Genomic DNA, 18,314 nt, shown 5'->3' with positions numbered 1-18,314 from the left:
ACCAATATGCTGGAGGCTCTCTGAATAGGCTAAGTTCTGCAAGGTCTCTTTAAAAATAGATCACACACATCTTTACTCAGTACAAGGAAGACAGCCCAGTCAGGTGAGCTGATTCACATTTGTAATGCTAGCATTTGAGAGGCCAAAGCAGGAGGATCCCAAATTCAAGGCCTACTTGGGCAAGTCGGTGAGCCATGCACCCTGCCTTTTGAATATGCATTGTTCAGTATGCATCTGTGCATATATATATATATATATATATATATATATATATATATATATATATACATATATATATGGGTACCTGCAGCACAAGATGAAGTCAGATGCCAGTTAGAATTACAGGCAACTGTGAACCTCCCAACCTGGTGCTGGGAACTGAACAGGAGTCCTCTGCAAGAGCAGCAAACACTCTTAACTGCCAAGCCATTTCTCTGGCTTCTCTTTTACTTCGGAATGAATAGTTTAAAATGGAAGGCAGGCTGGAGGCCAAGGTGTAGCTTAGCAGTGGGTGTTTGTCTAGCACATGGAAGGCCACAGTTTCAGTTGCCAACATAGGGGGGAAAGGGAAGGAGGATAAACCTTAGAAAGCGCTAAGGAAAGGGAGTGGGAATGAAAAGCCAAGCTCAATACCTACAAATGGAGCACCGAGCAGTTGCTGATGCCTCACGTCAGTTCAACACTGCAATGTGCACCACCAACTTTTTTGCTTGGGTTAACAGGGATGTCTGAGTCGAGGAAGTATCTCTCTGACACTTTTGGTTGGGTATTGGCCTGGGTTGTTTGTTTGTATCATTTTGGTAGGATTTGTGTTTTGTGTGTTTTAAGAGGGCACAGCTCTTGCTAGAAAACAGAATGATTTTTAAATCTGTTTATACCACTTTATATGTATGTGGCTCAAAATGCAAAATGCAAAATGCAAATTATTCTGTAAATGGAGTAGAAAGAGAAAGATATTCCACTAATGTGGGCCCAGCATTCTGTGCCTTTTTTCTTCTACTGTTTTAAATATTAATTGTAAGCTAAATACCTTAGGACTGTAGAAAAAAATCATTATGTTGTGGGCACAGTTCTTAATTTCTTTTTACTAGCAGGCAATTAAAACTTCCCAGCATTTAATTGTTTTATTGTCTGATTTTATAATCTCCTCTAGGGATATGTGACAGGTAGGTAGAAATCTAAGAAAAAAATAGTGTTCACAGACTAGAATGTTTAATATTAATTGTAAAGAAACCAGGAAATGTAAACTAGGAAGAGAGACTAAAGTCAGTTTTCTTGAACTGGAAAACTGTGCGCTAGTCAATTGTATTCCAATAGTGCTTATTCTTCCCTAGTGGGCCCCCAGGAGGGTATTTGTTCTCTGAATTTCTTTAAAAGCCTTTCCAGAAAATACAGATTCATTTACAAGATGTCACTATAAATATAGGAAGCACAAATCACATCGGATGCTCCTTCCTGGCTTCCAATGGCAATCACTAGCGCCTGTACTTTCCCCATAACTCTGAGCCTCCTAGAGGAGTGGAGCTTATTTTCTTTGCCCTAAAGGCTCAGGGAGAAAGCTGTATCTCGGCTTCTGGCAAACAGTATGCATCAGATATTGGCAAATAGATTCTGTGGCAACATCTCTAAGGACACTCACATTTCCTCCTCCCTCGTGGGTGTTAAGGTTCAGCACCGTCTGAATGCTTGGTCGAGCTTCAGTAGGTACCAGGCCGTGGGATGTATAAATGATTCCATGAGGTCCTGCTTCTCTGTCCGTATCACGTGCCCTTCCTCCTCTTGCCTCACAATCCTCTTCTCTCAGAACCTCATCCCCCATGGCTCTTACTTTTCAAAAACCTTGGAAGAAGAATCATCAATAGAATAGATAATCCCTTCTTAGATTTTCCCAGTGGTTTTCCCCTCTTGCCTACCCTTTGACCTTTATGAGGATGTTTATAACAGTTTGGGTTCTTCAGTCTCGTGCATCAGGTACTGGAGGAAAGTCATCAGATGAAGTGGTAAACGACGTTGCTGGTGACATCCTGGGCAAACTTCCAAACAACTTTGATGTGGAGGCTGCAATGAGGAGATACCCCACAACCTACACTCAGAGCATGAACACTGTTCTTGTCCAAGAGATGGGACGGTTCAACAAGCTGCTGATAACCATAAGAGAATCATGCATTAATATTCAAAAGGCGATCAAGGTAAGGTGACATGAGCAAAAGAATCACTGAGTGTCACACTAGTTACAGGCAGCACTGGCAAACACTATTCTTTGATCCTAAGTGTAAAAAACCAGCCCTGCTCTTGATTAGACTATAGAATCCTTCGAATAATAGTTAATAAAGAGATATATAAGTACAGTACAGAGTGTGCTAGATAGCATGGCGTACTGGGAAGGAGCATGCTGGGGAGACATTGTGCTAAGCTATAAGAAGAACAATTTTTCAAGCTAGCAATGGAGAAAAGTAAAGCATTAAACAAATACAAACAGAATTTTTAAAGATTCATGTGCATTTGTGTGCGTGCATGTGTGCTCGTGTGTGTGTGTGTGTGTGTGTGTGTGTGTGTGTGTGTGTGTGTGTGTATGTGCACAGGTGCCCATTAAGGCCAGAAGTGGGCATAGGATTGAAAGCTGGAGTTACAGATGCTTGTGAGTCACCCTGCATGGATGCTGGAATCCAAGCTCCTGCCCTCTGCCCCAGCAGTAAACACTCTTCACTACAGAGCCATCTCTTTGGGCCCATATATAATTTTTAAGTGATAAATTCTTTAGACAAATAAAACAGGCTAAGTCAGTAGAGTTGTAAATGCTGAATTGTGGGAGACAGGCTGGGACAGACCCTTCTGAGGATAGAGGCCTCAATGATATTAAAGAGGAATGTACGGACTAGTAAGGGAAGAGCATTTATGCAGATGATTTTGAAATAGTAAAAGCCAACAGCACTGCTAAGATGGCATGGATAAGATGCACGAGGGGAAGGCTGATGGGACTAGAATGGGATGAACGTGGGTGTGTGTGGGAGGAGGGGGTCATGACTGGGTACATGATAGCCTTGTCAGCCATGGCTAGGATCTTCAATTTTGTTTTGAAATACAGAGGCATTAGGGGTTTCCAGGCAATAGTGATATTTCATATATTTTGAAGCTTACTCCTACTGCTGCCAGGAAGGATAGTAGGGAGCCAGTGATAGAGAACCCAGCTGAGGAATCCCAGCTGAGAAATCCCAGCTGGGTGTGGCTGTAGCATTGAGATGAAGAGAAATGGCTGTCTGTGTGCCATTACGATAACTGAAAGTTTTTGTAGGGTGAGCAAAACAGGATCAGGGGACAACTCCCAAATGTGTAGCCTCAGCAAGTATAAGGTCTAGGAAGGGGCACGCTTATAGTCAGAAATAGAATTTATAAATTACCTCCAATATTTTGGTAGCACTGATGAGCATAGATTATTTTGGAGTCAATTTCTCCTATTCACTGCCCCCTTCAATAGCTACAAATGTGTTACAGTTTCCTTTCTTGAAGTCATCTCTAACTGTTCTCTAAATATCTCCATAATGTGGCAAAATAACCCAACTTTGAAAATCATGTTGTATTTTTCAAAATTGAAATAATAGATAAAATAAATTGCTTATCAGAATTTATGGGGTGCTGTTAACAGAAAAGCTAAGGAAAATTATAGTGTAAGTCCAATACCAGGAGAAAGAAATTTAAAACCTAAAGCTAAAGAGGAAAGAGAGAGAAGGGCAGGAGAACGGAGAGGGAATGGAAATACCAGACACTGAGTCTAATGATAGTACAATATATCCAGATTCATATGGTGTACCTGGAATTATTTACCATGTAAAATACATAGCACAATTCAATTAAAAAGCTTGCTATCATTAGAGTATATTCTCTGATCATAGTATAATTGAGAAATTAATTAGCAAAAAACTAACATGCAATTTCTATATACTTATAAGTTCAATATAACGCTTAACAATGTACTGCATAGAGAAAAAATAATTTAAAAGCTAAACATTAAAGAGCACACCAATTGGTTATCCAATATCAATTGTCAGCCCTGAAAACATACATACAAGTAACATTATACAGATTGAGCCGGTTGTATTTAGGAATATATATATGTATATAAATATATACTTGTAACAACAAATAGTAAAAAAAAGAAAGAGGCTATGGATTTGAAAGAGGAGGGTTTGGAGGGTAGAAAGGAAAGGGAGCAATTATGTGATTAATTAATCCCAAATTTTAAAAAACAAATATGGAAAAAATAAACATAATTTCCATTAAATCATGAACTAGTAACATTAGCATGTTAAAAATTGGGGAACACATTTCATAGACAGACAGACAGACAGACAGACAGACAGACACACACACACACACACACACACACACACACACACACACACACACAAGAAAATGGCCTCCAAAGAGAGTGGCACTAATAGGAGGCATGGCCTTGCTGGAGTAGTTGTGGTCTTGTTGGGCTTGTGTCACTGTAGAGACAGGATTTGAGGTCTCATATATGCTCAAGCCATGCCCAGTGAGACAGACCACTTCCTTTGCCGCAAGTAAAGATGTAGGACACTTAGCTACTTCTCTAGCATCATATCTGCCTACATGATACCATGTCACATCATAATGATAATGGACTAAACCTCTGAAAATGTAAGCCACCCCAATCAAATGTTTTTCCTTTATAAGAGTTGCCATGTAGGCTAGTTGTCCTTTGCTTTGTGTCTAATATCCACTTATGAGTAAGTACATATTATATTTGTCTTTTTTTTTGTTGTTCTGGGTTACCTCACTCAGGATAGCTTTTCCTAGTTCTGTCCATTTGCCCACAAATTTCAAAATGTCATTGGTTTTTTCCACTGAGTAGTACTCCATTGTGTAAATGAACCACATTTTCTTTATCTATTCTTCAGTTGAGGGCACCTAGGCAGGTTCTGGCTATTACAAATAATGCTGATATGAACATAGTTGAGCAAATGTCCTTGTGGTGTGAGTGTGCATCCTTTGGATATATGCCCAAAAGCTGGGAATGTAACATTGTGCAGAGGACACTGTAATGGCACTGGTGATGGTTGACTGTGGTCCTTACTACAGTGTGATCTTGGCTGGGCTCTTGTCTGACAAGAAGCATCATCACCACTAGATGTTTTTCCTTGACCAAACTCTTTCTGTCTCTTTCCTGGAAGATCAAAACTGGCTTCTAGAATTGGGGGAACGAAAGGAAACAAGAGGCCTAGAGGTCTCAGCTTCCAAAGTGCATTCATTTAACTTTTGGTTCCAGTATGATAGCTGACCTCAACTGTACATGGCATCCCCTATCTCAGGCGTGTTTGGCAGTACTTTATTCTGTATTTGTTGGCATTTCCAGGTTATATTCAAGGATATGGTATGAAGCTTTGGGGAAGAGACCTAAGAATTTGTTCTGTAAACTAGGTTTCAAATTCCTTTTCTTTTAGCACAGCCATCCTGCCTGACTTTTAGAAGTATCATGAGTGATACACAGTGGTACAGTACTTGCTCAGCGTATGTGAAACCTTAGGTTTGAGTCAAAGTACTATGAAAAACTGAATGCTGTGTCAGCTCCTAGCTTTTGCTGTCTAGACTCCAGAGCTGTGTTGTCATGGCTCCTTTCTCCATTCTGTTTTGCTTTTGTGGCCTTGTGCCTTTAAAACATAGAATATTTCACTGCTGTTTCAGTGGAGTTTCAAAAGCGCAAGTGAGATAACATGTTTAATACAGAAAATTTACTCCAAATTTTTCATGTTTGTTCAGTATTTTTGTTTGCTTAAAAAAAACAAGAAACAACAATCACAACTGGCTCAAATGCAAGATCAAAAAAAGCAATAAATAAATCAAGTTTATTGGTAACAACAACAACAAAAGACTGATTTCTTCCAAGTTGATTCTTGTTAAATTCCCCGAGGAAGGAATTTTGAGGAGCCTTGGAGTTTCAGTATCCGCACATGGGGGTATTCAAAACAGAACAAGGGCAGCTGGATTTCATACTGCTTTTACTTTTAGAGTATTTCATATAAGCTTAGCTTTATATCCATCACCATGACTTTAAGGAGGTAGGCTAGGAAGCCTATACAGATTTGCTTTTAACCAGCAGGTAAATTAAATGAAAGGTAGACAGTGATTCGGTAGCTACCAAATAGCCATGTATTAGTTAAGATTTTCAACTAAAATTTGGTTAGAAAAACCTTTACTCCATTTCTAAGGAAGGTTTGAGGAAACTCTATGCCTTCCTCACAAATCCAAAGAAACATTACCTTCGTTAACAAAGACAACATGAAGAAACAGGCTGCCTAGGAGGGCCGGTGCTGATTTCACTGAGGTCTGTTGTGTTTCAGGGGCTTGTTGTGATGTCTACAGACCTGGAAGAAGTGGTCAGTAGCATTCTGAATGTCAAAATTCCAGCAATGTGGATGGGTAAATCTTACCCCAGCCTTAAGCCACTTGGTAGCTATGTGAATGACTTCCTCGCAAGACTAAAATTCCTGCAGGTGAGTTCATCCATATGAACATTGCTATCCTGTTTCTTCTGGCTTCATTTTCTTCATCAAAATGCTGAGAGAGTGGAGATAGGCTGTCTACAGTCCTGCATATTCCAGGCAATAATGACCTCTATACAGTTATGTATATGTATATGTATATGTGTATATATATGTATGTTTATATATAATATATATAAATATGTATATACATATACATAAATATTCTACATCTTAAGTAGGAGGTTTGTGATATCTGACATTCAAGCAAATGACAGACTTTGGAGAGAAAAACATCTGGCATGTTAACTTTCCATGACAGAGCCCTATAACAAAGCTTCTTAGGAAGCCAATCAGTTTGTAAAGGGAGGAGCTGTTTCTTCATTGCCCAGCAACCTTCTAGCTCTGTCATCCCAGTTCATGACAGCAGTGACCTCAATGGTTACTTTTCCTAAGTATGTTTAGTGGGTAGCTATCTGCCAGTTGATGCTTCACTATGCATCAGAAGAATCAATTAAAAAGAAAAAACATGGATACTGTTATATGACATGTAACCATGGGAAAATTGGGCATCGTGGCTCACACATTAAATCCCAACACTTTCGTGCACGAGACAAGAGGATCACCTACAAAGTCAAGGTCAGCCTATGGTACGATCTGGGCTACATGATGAATTCCAGGCAAAGTAGTCTCTAAGCAAGACAAAAACATTGAGGAAGTTTCTGTAGGAATAAAATGAACAGCTCCTCTTTCATAGTATAGTCCCTCATGTACCAGAGTCAGATGCTAAAGGACCAAGATGGCTCCTGAAAGCTGAGGTTGAACTGTATGCTCTTCTTGAGTAAAGGAGTGAATTCATTTCTTCAGAGATGCTTCTATAGTTTGCTATTCAGTCACTTATTATTCAACAGCTCATCATCAAAACTTACGACGTAAATATAGAATTAAGGTGTCATTATATTTCTAAAGAACATAAGCATTCACCACCCTACTTGTTTGTATTCTTTCCTGGTGCTGTGTTTAGTATGTTGGATTTCATGGTATGCAAAGTAGGAAGAAAAACTTCCAAAACAATATTCTACCACATAGTAAAAACTAATTAATTAGAAAAAAAGATGAAAATATTCCTATGTGACCAGCTTTATGGAAATCTATGTAACATGATACACTTAGTAACAATAAGTTTGCATTCACAATGGTATGTAGGAAACCACTGGACATGTATAAAACAGATACCTACATCTGCATTTGTGCACTGCAATTGCCAAGCTAGAGTGATGGAGTTGATGTTGAGTCAGATTTTGAAATCTTGAGAGAGTGCCATGATATTCATTAAATCCCATTTGCTAATTTGCTTAAATGGCAATATGCATGTTTGGAGATACATTTCATTGATAATGTATTGGAAATCTGTATGACTCTGTTACTGTATCCCTTTTGTCTGGATCTACCATAGCAATGGTATGAAGTTGGCCCTCCACCCGTCTTCTGGCTTTCTGGCTTCTTCTTCACACAAGCCTTCCTAACTGGTGCCCAGCAGAACTATGCTAGAAAATTCACCATTCCAATTGATCTTCTTGGGTTTGACTACGAAGTGATGGATGACAAAGAGTACAAAAATGCTCCTGAGGATGGTAAGTGCAGTGGCAAAAGGAACCAGCTTGTTGTCTGTGCAATGGACAAAGGCATAGCATTTTTGCTTATCTTCTCATCTGTCAAAAAGCAACCATGTATGTAATACCCTGAAACAAATCATAAGGGAACAGCAGAGAAAATGAATTGAGTAGCTGAGTCTGGATAAAAGGTGCATTATCCCTGTACTATGTTTCCATCCCAAACTCAGAAAATTAGAAACCACATGTAGTTGGATAATCAAATTAGCAGTACACAGGCTAATCATCCATAACTTGTTTTGGCCTTGGGTAATAAGAGGGAGGAGTACCTTGAAGGCCATACAGATTTGAAAATCCCTGATACATGCATCTACTACTACTGATACATACATACAAACATACATACATACATGCATACATACATACTTCTGATACTTACAGCTACTGGTAACATTGTGTGTATGTGTGTTAGAGAGACAGACAGACAGAGGAGAGTGTGTGTGAGTGTGGTCCAAGCACACACCTGTGTGAAAATGCCTCTGGATGCCAAGTATGATGAATGTCCTACTCATCATTCTTTGCCTTAATCCTTTGAGACAGGGTCTCTCACTGATCCTGGCACTAGGATGACCTCCCATGGGCCCCAGGGATCCTCTTGTCTCCACTCCCTATAGTGCTGGGGTTATTAGGTACATGCATAAGCCACACCTGACTTTATGCAGGGATGCTGGAATCTGAACACAGATTGTTAGGCTTGAGCAGCAATCACTCTTACCTGAGGGTTGAGGATCTGGGAACATTTGAAGATTGGGAGGGTGATTATGAAGAAACATTCTGTTTCTTGGTTGGTTGCCTTTTAAATACTTTACAGTTGCTGTGACATTTTATTCTACATTTAGTGGAGCCATCAAAATGGCTCAGGGAGAATGGATTCTTTTTGCCAAGGCTGACAACCTAAATCAATCTCCATTATCCACATGGTGGGAAGAACTGAATCGTACAAGTTCTCCAAATTCCATGGGTGCCTTGGTGTGCATGCACACACTCACACATGCAGAACTTAATAAACATAAACAAAAAATAAAACAAAATGTTAATGCAGTTGGACAAGACCACTACTTCAAATAAATAAAGGACTATATTTTACCAAATGGTGCTGACTTTAAATGAATGGCACTAATCTCTTGGTGACTGTTTCAATCAATGTGTCACAGGCAACAGTGCTTCGCTAGTCATCACTGGCCTACTGCTAGGCACTGCAGATTAACCAGCAACAACCTAGACTCATTTATTTTTAAAATTTATTTGACATGCCAACCATAGTTTTCCCTCCCTTGTTTCCTCCCGTTCCCTCGAACACCTCCCTTCTACCACGCCCACCCCCACCCCCATCCACTTCTCCTCTGTCTCCTCCCAACAGAGCCTGGCATATCGTGTTGAGACAGAACCAAGCCCCTCCCCCCTCCCTTGCATCAAGGCTGACCAAGGCATCTCACCATAGGGAATAGGTTACAAAGAGCCACCTCGTGCACCAGGGACAGGTCCTGGTCCCACTGTTAGGGGCCCCACAAAAGACCAAGCTACACAACTGTCACCCACATGCAGAGGGTCAGACAACCTAGGCTCTCCTTCCAGTTTACAGTCAAATGTGAGACACTGACAGGCGGAAGCAGTTACAACAGTGTCTGATAATGGCCTCACCTTACTGTGGCAAGGGGTTTCACTTTCAACGAGGTGTCACACAGCTCAAGATTTTGGTGATGTGAAGCCATCCTTCTGCCTTCCCTGGGAAACTTGCCTTCTCATTCCCAAAATGAAGACTTATGCTCTAGCTGCACCATGCCTTCCTCTCATGCCTTCATCCTCATGAAAAGTAGAAGGCCAAGAAAGCAGCTATTAGCACCACCAAATTTGTGAGCCTGTGCACATGTGTACATCCTGGGAATCCCCTTTCCTTTCTCCTCTGGAGCCTTGTTTCTCTCCTGGTGCCTCCTCTTTCCAGGACCAAGAAACTCAGAAGTGGATAACTCCCTAACCACACACAGCATGCTCTGGCATCTCTTTTCTTAGAAGTACTCAATGAACTTTTCTGTTGTCCTGATAACTGACTGCTGTCCTGTATCCCTGATTTCTAATAGCAAAGTATCTCAGAAGCCTGGCTTTGCCTGCGATCTGAGTTCTCAGCTGTGCTGCTGCTGCTTCTTTTCATCCTCCTCCTCTCCAAAGATGCCATTCTCTTCAGAGTTACTGATGGTTTCCATGTTGACAAATCCAGTTGAATCCCCTTCGTGTTCATATCAACTTCTTAGCTATTTCTTTTGCCATGTTTATCTATCTAGACACACTTTCCTCCCTTTGTTTCTAGGACATGGTCTGTTGGTTTTCTTTTTCTTGTTGTCTGGATTTATGTTTCTTGCTGGCTTATGCTCCTTCAGCTATTGGAGTCTCCAAGGACAAAGCCCTTGAACAATCTGTTTACTAATTCATTGTCTTCCCAGGTGACTTAATCCATTTTTATGTCTTTGAGCATCTCCTTGTTAGATGCTTCCTCTGTGGTCCAGAAGGCTGTACCCATAACTACCAACACACCATCCCTACTTTTGTATCCCCTAGATACATGGAACTTAGAATTAATTTCAATAAATAACACCATCCTCCAGGCAGAATCCTGACTTTCCTCCTCCTTCCTCAATATTCTCCATTAAATCTCCCCTGCCTTTGCCACCATTCCCATTTGTCTGGCCGCCTGTGCCAGTTCATTAATTGTCTGCCTTCTCTTGTCAAATCTTCTCCAGAAGTTGGCAGCGCTGGCCCATTTCACAGTTATTTACGTGTTTCCTCTTGTTGTCTCTCCTGTGACAATACAATCACAGAGCTGTCACCTTGCCTGACTTCACCCTTCCTTCCTCAGCCTCTAGGCTGTGGAAGTCTCAAGGCATCACAGAGCTAAAACTCACCACAAGTTCATAGAAGCTAACCCAAGATTTTACACCAGCTGTTATTCCAATATTGAACTGTGGGAATGTCTTTAGGGACAATGAGCACACAGGGAAGCAGATCAATGGGACACATGCTACGTTACAACTAATCACACTGTGCCCAGGAGCAGATGCCTAACACATCACTAATCTGTTTGTTTAGAGTCTCCTTGTTATCAATGCATGTGGATTGCACACATTGCTGAATCTTAGAAGTTTAACAACTCTCTGCTAAGTTGCTTTGTCTTTTATTTCCTTTATTATATAAACTTTAAAAACAATCCCTTCACACAGGTTACTATTGTAAAAAAAAAAAAATCTGATCCCCTCTCCTCATAAAATTTAGTATAGCTAGACAGATTGAGGAACATGCCAAGGACAGATATTTGTTCCAAATAAAGTAATATAGGGAAGGAGCTCAAGAGTTTTGAGTAAAGGAAAGTCAAAGAGAGGGCCTCAACCCCAGTGTGGTATTGCTCTGTTTCATGTCTGTGCCATAGAAACTGTCCATCCCTTTATGCTTAATATTTGCAGTAACCCTACAGCATAGGCACTAGCCTGTTTTTGTTAACTAGAGGCAGAACATTGGAACAGATGTTCCTCAGGGAGGCTAAATAACTTCCCCAAGGACTCAAGGTAGCATTTGGTCCAAGATAAGACTTAAGGGCAGGCCTCTGGCCTCATGCTCAACTGCTTTCTTCTCAGCCTAGTGTACTGAGCACTTCAGGAAGAAGTTTGAAAACAGTGCATATCTCACAGAAAGTCTCTTGATGAAATTGTGTTTAATTCTTCATTCAGGAGCCCAGAGTTTTTCATCCTAACTTTTCTCAGTGTCATTCTGATACAAGATAAAAAGTGACATTCCAGTTGACATCTGAATGGAACTGATGTCTCTACACAATTTTAGACCCAGCTCAAGACATAAGTTATGAAAGCACTGCATATAGTTTTTTGAACTAGCCAAATTTCCACACTCAAACTGAGGAATTGGGTACATTGAGTATAGAGATTATACAGAATCCTTTATCTTTTTTTTTCAGTCAGCATATGCCTTTAATAAATGAACACTGAGAGGAATAGAGGTTACCAGGCACCAACAATTCAGAGTTATGCTGAGAGTGGTGGAGTAGTATGTAAAACACAACTGACCTAATGATTAGTACGGATTACGTGGTGTTCCAAAATTGCTCAGTAAGCAGTGGCCATCTGCTAAGCAATCACCCTATCAATGTGTCCACCTCAGCGTAATAACATCGAGGAGAGATACTTGTTAATTATGAATTTTATTTTGTATGCAATAAATATTTTTACCACAAAATGTGCTTATCCACAAGCTGGGATATTTGCCATTCCAGCTTATTTCATCCTACTTTGTAAGTTACTTAAATAAAAATGAGAGTCCACAGGATGCTCTGGGAAGATGGAATTTTCCCTTTCTCGTGGGACCCCAGGAGGAGGGTCACAGACACTATCTGAGTATAGCTTGGGCTGAAACCAAAGTTTCCTTCCAAACCCCACCCCCTCCTTCAGCCTTTCTACTGTTATACCCTGTAATATGTATCTGCCTCTGGTTTTCTCGCTTTACAAGCCAGGCTTTCCCTGTTTACCCAAGAGTAGAACAGTGAAAATGGTGTCCATGTGTTTCCACACATGTGTAACACTAGCACCTGGGAAGCCGAGGCAGGAATATTGAGAGCTTTGGCCAGTCTGGGTACCTTGAGGCCTTGTCTCAAAAGGTAAATCAGTAGATCAATAACTAAATGTCACAGTGAACATAGGAAGCCACCATCAGTTCATTTAGGGTTTAGTGTTGACTATTCCAGGCATATCACCTAAGATTCCTGTTACCTGAATTGCTTGTTACACTGAGGTGACTCAGTCATTAACTGAAAGCACTGACTGGTGGATATGGATGTACGGTGGAGGGAACTGAGGTGTTATGGCTGGCACCATGTGCTGGCCTGGTTCCCCCAAATAGCGATTTCAGATTTGGAACTTGGTCAAGGTGCATTTTTGAAGGTTAACTTTTTTCTTTGTCATTTAGGTGTTTACATCCATGGATTGTTTCTGGATGGAGCTTCCTGGAACAGGAAGATCAAGAAGCTTGCAGAATCACACCCTAAAGTTCTCTATGACACAGTCCCTGTGGTTAGTATTTGCTAATGATGTATGTACCTGCTCCTGCATATGAATATATACACATACAGTCTGTTGCTTTCATGGCAATTTCATTCTAGAAAGCTGCTCCCAATACTAAAATATTGAATATATTTGTGTCTAGTGGGATTCTGGATTGAGGTTCTGCAGTCTCAGCATTTTTGTTGGTTGATTGATACATACTGTTGTATTGTTTCTATTAAAGGAAACTGGTTTAGTATATATACATTTTTGATTCAATGACATTGACTCACAGTCAGTAGCCCTGTGATTCTCACTGGATGCTCATCCCTCAGCCTTCCTGCACATAGGAACACTGGACTGTTCTGCAGCCTTTTGCCAGTGAGTTATTTTAAACAACAAATGTCAACAAACCAACACAAGAATATTAACAACTGAGCACTAAATAGACCATGAAGAACGTGGATGTTTACAGTTATGAGAGCTGAAATAAGAAAGCAGAACTTCCCACAAAAGCACCGTCAGGGATGCTTTTGGTGTTTTATGAAACTTACAAGTAAAGAATTCATAAATCGTGAAGAGCAATGGCAAGCAGTTGTTTCTTTGTGTAGCCACATCCTGACAAAGTAGATCTTTATACTATTTGTGAGCACATCCAGGATGCTATGATAAAACATAGACTACCAGAGTCACAGGAATTGTAGGATTCTGTAAGCAGCTTAGAGGCAGGTGAAAAGTGACCAAAGCAGCTGCAAAGGATGGGGTTGGTCCAAACCTGAGAGTTTAATCTAGATCCACCTCTGTGGGTGCCACAATACACTGGGCAGAGAAGGTTTAGGACATGAGGCTCCAAACTGAATGTGTGCGACTTCAGGGGTTGGCTGGGCTTGCAATTCTTTTCCTTTATGAGGACATTCTTAATTAACTTTCAGGGAATGGTAGGAGTGTATCTACAAATGGGTAATTGTTCTTCTAAACAAAGAAGTCAGGGAGAAATAAAAATTCTCATTCAAAAATCCATTCTTTGCTTAACATGAAGTACATCCAAGTTGAAAGTATTTTGAAAGCTATGTTATAGTTAAGCTGCAAAAACAGCTTCCCCCACCCTCCATAACATGGATCCCACAATGATTTGAGAAGGGTCTTAGTCACTGGCTTCTTCATGTCAATTGTGTTTTGACCTAAGGACCCTAAAGGAGGGTTCTGAACAGGGGGAGGTCAAGTCATGTACCTCAAGGACTACTCATTATTATGAGATAAATTAATTTGGTCAAATTCTAAAAGATGTTTATGGTTATAGTTTGTTCTTTGCCCTTGAGTCACAGGCCAGCTGGCATTGTTCTGAAGCCTGGCTATGTTTTACAATAAATTGCATGTTAATATTCTAGAAACTTGCCTAATGACTATAAAGAATGTGGGTGTATTGTAGCTCATAGAGGAATGCAACTATGCTGTATTTTTATTTAAGTGAGGAAATTGTACTTTACACAACTGCTTTAATAACTGGGGAAATTATAATTGTTAGCATATAGCATACAGACATTAGGATTCACTGTTGTATTTCCATACAACATATATTGTACCTTGACATGTCCTTCTGCTTTTCTTCTATTCTTGTCCCTCTCTGTGACACAGTCTCTGATCCCTAGCACCTCTGCCCTGCTTTCATTCCATTTCCTTGTTGCTTCCCAAGCTTCTGTATATGGTGGGGAAGGCACCCACCCCTGATTCTCTCCACACCTACCTTACTTCACTTAAGCTGGTGTTCTCTGGTTCCAACAACCACTTTGTTGTGAATGATTTTGTTATTCTTTATGGCATCCATCATCTTTTTATCATCTGTCTGTCTATCGTCTACCTACCTACCGTCTATCTATCTATTGTCTATATGTGTGTATACATACACATATATATACATACATATATACATACATACACACACAAACACTATATATATATATATATATATATATATATATATATTTAATTTTTATCCAAGCCTTGCTCCTCATCCTGGTGATATTGGGGTGGAATGTTCTAAAAGTATGAAATTCATTTACCTTTTGTGTAGATTAGCTCTGATTTTTTCTGTGTAAATGCTTCATTTGGATGACTGTCTATTAGTGAGCATGGGGTACTGACATCCCCTGCTATTGTTGTATTGAAGCCCATGCTCCCTTTTGTCAGTGGTGGTGTTTGATAAAATTGGGTACAACATCAAAATAAAATTTGCTGTAGAGAAAGCTCAGTGATTAAGAGCACTGCTCTTCTAGAGGACCTGGGTTCATTCCAAACACCCACATGGAAGCTCACAACTGCCTGTAATTCCAAAATCTGACACCCTCACACAGACATACATACAGGCAAAACACCAATGTGCATAAAATTGGGTATTGTTATTATATGCATATATATATATTTAGAAATAATGATCTTCTTAATGAATTGACTCCTTGATGGTTATGTAGTGACCATTTTCCTCTTTATTAGTCTTAAAATCTACTTTGTCATATGTAACTACCCATTCTTGGCTTTGAACTCTGTTTGTTTGGGATATCATTTTCTACCTTTTCATTTAAGTCTGTGCATCTTTTTGGTTGAGGTGAGTTTCTTGTGGGCAGCGTATTTTGGGTCTGGTTTTTAATTCATCCAACAATCTGAATCATTTAACTGGAGAATTAAGGTCATATTCATTCAGAGTTATGAAAAGGTGTGGTATGCCTGTCATGGTTTCTGTTTTCTTCTGTTTAGGGTATCATTTGATTCTTCCTGCCTTATTTATATTCATCTCTGTGGTTTGATGATTTATTGTATTGATACTTTGATATTTTAGATTTCTCATTTGTGTACCTACTCTTCCAATGGAATTTATGCTTTATGTGCTCATGATAACTGGTTTTTTTTTTTTCTGGGTATAAGGTTTTTTCAAAGGATCTTTAGTGAGGTTGGTCTTGTCATCATAAATGTTCTTGAATGGTCTTTTAGCTTCTTCATTCTTGTTTGCCACTCTACCGGCAGTAGGACCTGAGAGAATGGAGCTGGTAAATGAGGTGGACTAAAGTCTCATGTAACAGCCAACTTTAATCAGAGCATCAGACAACTGATACTCTGAGGATTAAGAATCAAGATAGTATAGTGTACAATCACACGGCAAGCTGTGCATGGCAAGGCAGGTTAATCCATGGAGGCACATAAACAAATAACAATAGTCAGTTGTAATGAATTATCGGAAGTAAACTCATGCCTGTCTGCTGCATCTGGAAGGGACATGAAAACACATTCTAAGAACAATTGCATGTTTTGAAGAAACTGAGGTCACAAGACTCTTCTCTTGATTTCTTGGAGTTTTCTCGAAAGCACCCGGAATTCTCTCTCCTCACATGACTCTTGGACTGTGTTCTGAAAATTCTAAAGGACAGCCTTGCTGGATCTAGGAAGCTTGACTAGCAAACATTTTCTTTCATGACTCAAATATGTTATCTCATGTTGTCCGAACTGTTGGGTTTCTGCTGAGAATTCTGTTGGCAGTCTACTAGGGCTGCCCTTCAATAAGATTTGGTGCTTTCCCCTTGTAGGTTTTAAAACTACCTTTGGGAGTGATAATATAGGGCTTCTTGGGTAAGAATACTTGTGAAAGCAAGAAGACCTAAGTTCAAATCCTAGCACCTAGATAAAGTCCCAGGTACAGCATACACCTGCAACCATGCTGGGGGATGGAGACAGACAGATCCAGGAGCTTGCAGGCCAGCCTGCAGTGAACTTCAAGGCCAAGACCTTGCTTCAAAAACCAAAGTGGAACATGATAGAGGAAGATGTCTAACATTTTTGGCCCCTCTAGGCATGCACAGTTGCACATATGGGCACATCACACACACACACACACACACACACACACACACACACACACACACACACACACGCACACACACACCTGAGGATCTTTTCTGGCCATGCCTATTTGGGGATCTAAGACTTCCTATACATGAATACATGTGTTTTTACAAAGACTAGGAAACTTTCTGCTCTTATTGTATTGAATAGGTTTTTCTGTGTCCTTAGTCTTTATTTTTTTTCTCCTTTAAGTATGCCAATTATGCAGGCATTCGATCTTTTAGTAGTGCTAAAAATATCCTGTAGTCTTTTCATTCTGTCTTGCTCTCTTTCCTTTTACTTTATTTATTTTTTTTTTTTTGTGAGTATGCTATTCTGAAAGACAAATATTCTTAGTATATCTGCTTAAGTGAGTCTGGTTTGGAGACTTGCAGCTGCAATTTCTTTGACTTGAGAAATGATCTTAGTCTGTAGTCCAGGGAAGCCTTGAACTCACAGCAATCCTCCTTTGTCCCATTAGTTCCTTGCATTATCTTCCTAATTAGGTTTTTATGTGTATCTTCTTGGATCTCATTTGTCATTGAGGTTCCCCTCCCCCCCTTTTTTTGATACAGGGTTTCATACAGCTCAAGGAGGCTTTGAACTCAATGCTGAGGGTGACATTGAATTCCTGAGTCTCCTGCCTGCACCTTCCAAATGGGATTCTAGGTCTTTGCCACCATGCCTGGCTTTGTGTGGGTGTTGAGGATTAAACCCAGGGCTTTTATGCATGCTAGGCAAATACTGCCAACTCACCCACACCCCAACCCTCTCACTAAGCTTTTTAATAATCATTCTTTATAATCTGTGAGGTACTGCATCACCCTCAGTATCTTTAGAATCTGTTACTAGGGAGTTATTTTTTAGAGTATTATTTTAAAATATCTAAGTTACTTCTTGTTTTTGTATGTTGAAATCAGTACATCTATTAAAAGGTGTTATCTCTACCACTTCCATGGGATAGCCTTCCTAGAGTATGACTTTCTCTTAAAGATGTGTCTTGGGGTGTCAGTTTATTATGCTATACAGAGTTTATTCGGAGCTGGGTACTGCAGCATCATCTCCTTGTAGTTTCTTTGTGGTTAAGTTTGGGCAGAGCACATACTTAAGAGTCAAACCTCCTGACTATGCATACCCATGAGTGGGACAATAACAGTTTAAGCAGGTGTGAAGTAGGTAGCAGAATGAATGGAGGGTGCCCTATGTGATTCTTAATAGAGGATGGTCCTCATCCA

General features: G+C 40.0%; 1 protein-coding gene across 1 annotated transcript in view; it reads left to right on the top strand.

Moving 5' to 3' along the window:
• Dnah7 (dynein axonemal heavy chain 7) overlaps nucleotides 1-18,314 on the top strand; it is a 215,011-nt gene that overhangs the window by 194,448 nt on the left and 2,249 nt on the right. The window contains exons 61-64 of the mRNA XM_035438832.1: nucleotides 1,959-2,189; nucleotides 6,360-6,512; nucleotides 7,957-8,134; nucleotides 13,136-13,239. Coding sequence (XP_035294723.1) covers nucleotides 1,959-2,189; nucleotides 6,360-6,512; nucleotides 7,957-8,134; nucleotides 13,136-13,239 — 666 coding nt within the window. The remainder of the gene's footprint in view (nucleotides 1-1,958; nucleotides 2,190-6,359; nucleotides 6,513-7,956; nucleotides 8,135-13,135; nucleotides 13,240-18,314) is intronic.

The sequence above is a fragment of the Cricetulus griseus genome, chromosome 2 (assembly GCF_003668045.3).
Source record: "Cricetulus griseus strain 17A/GY chromosome 2, alternate assembly CriGri-PICRH-1.0, whole genome shotgun sequence".
In the NCBI taxonomy this organism is placed as follows: domain Eukaryota; kingdom Metazoa; phylum Chordata; class Mammalia; order Rodentia; family Cricetidae; genus Cricetulus; species Cricetulus griseus.
The sequence above is the reverse complement of the archived record's forward strand: the minus strand, read 5'-3'. Positions and strand labels throughout refer to the sequence as shown.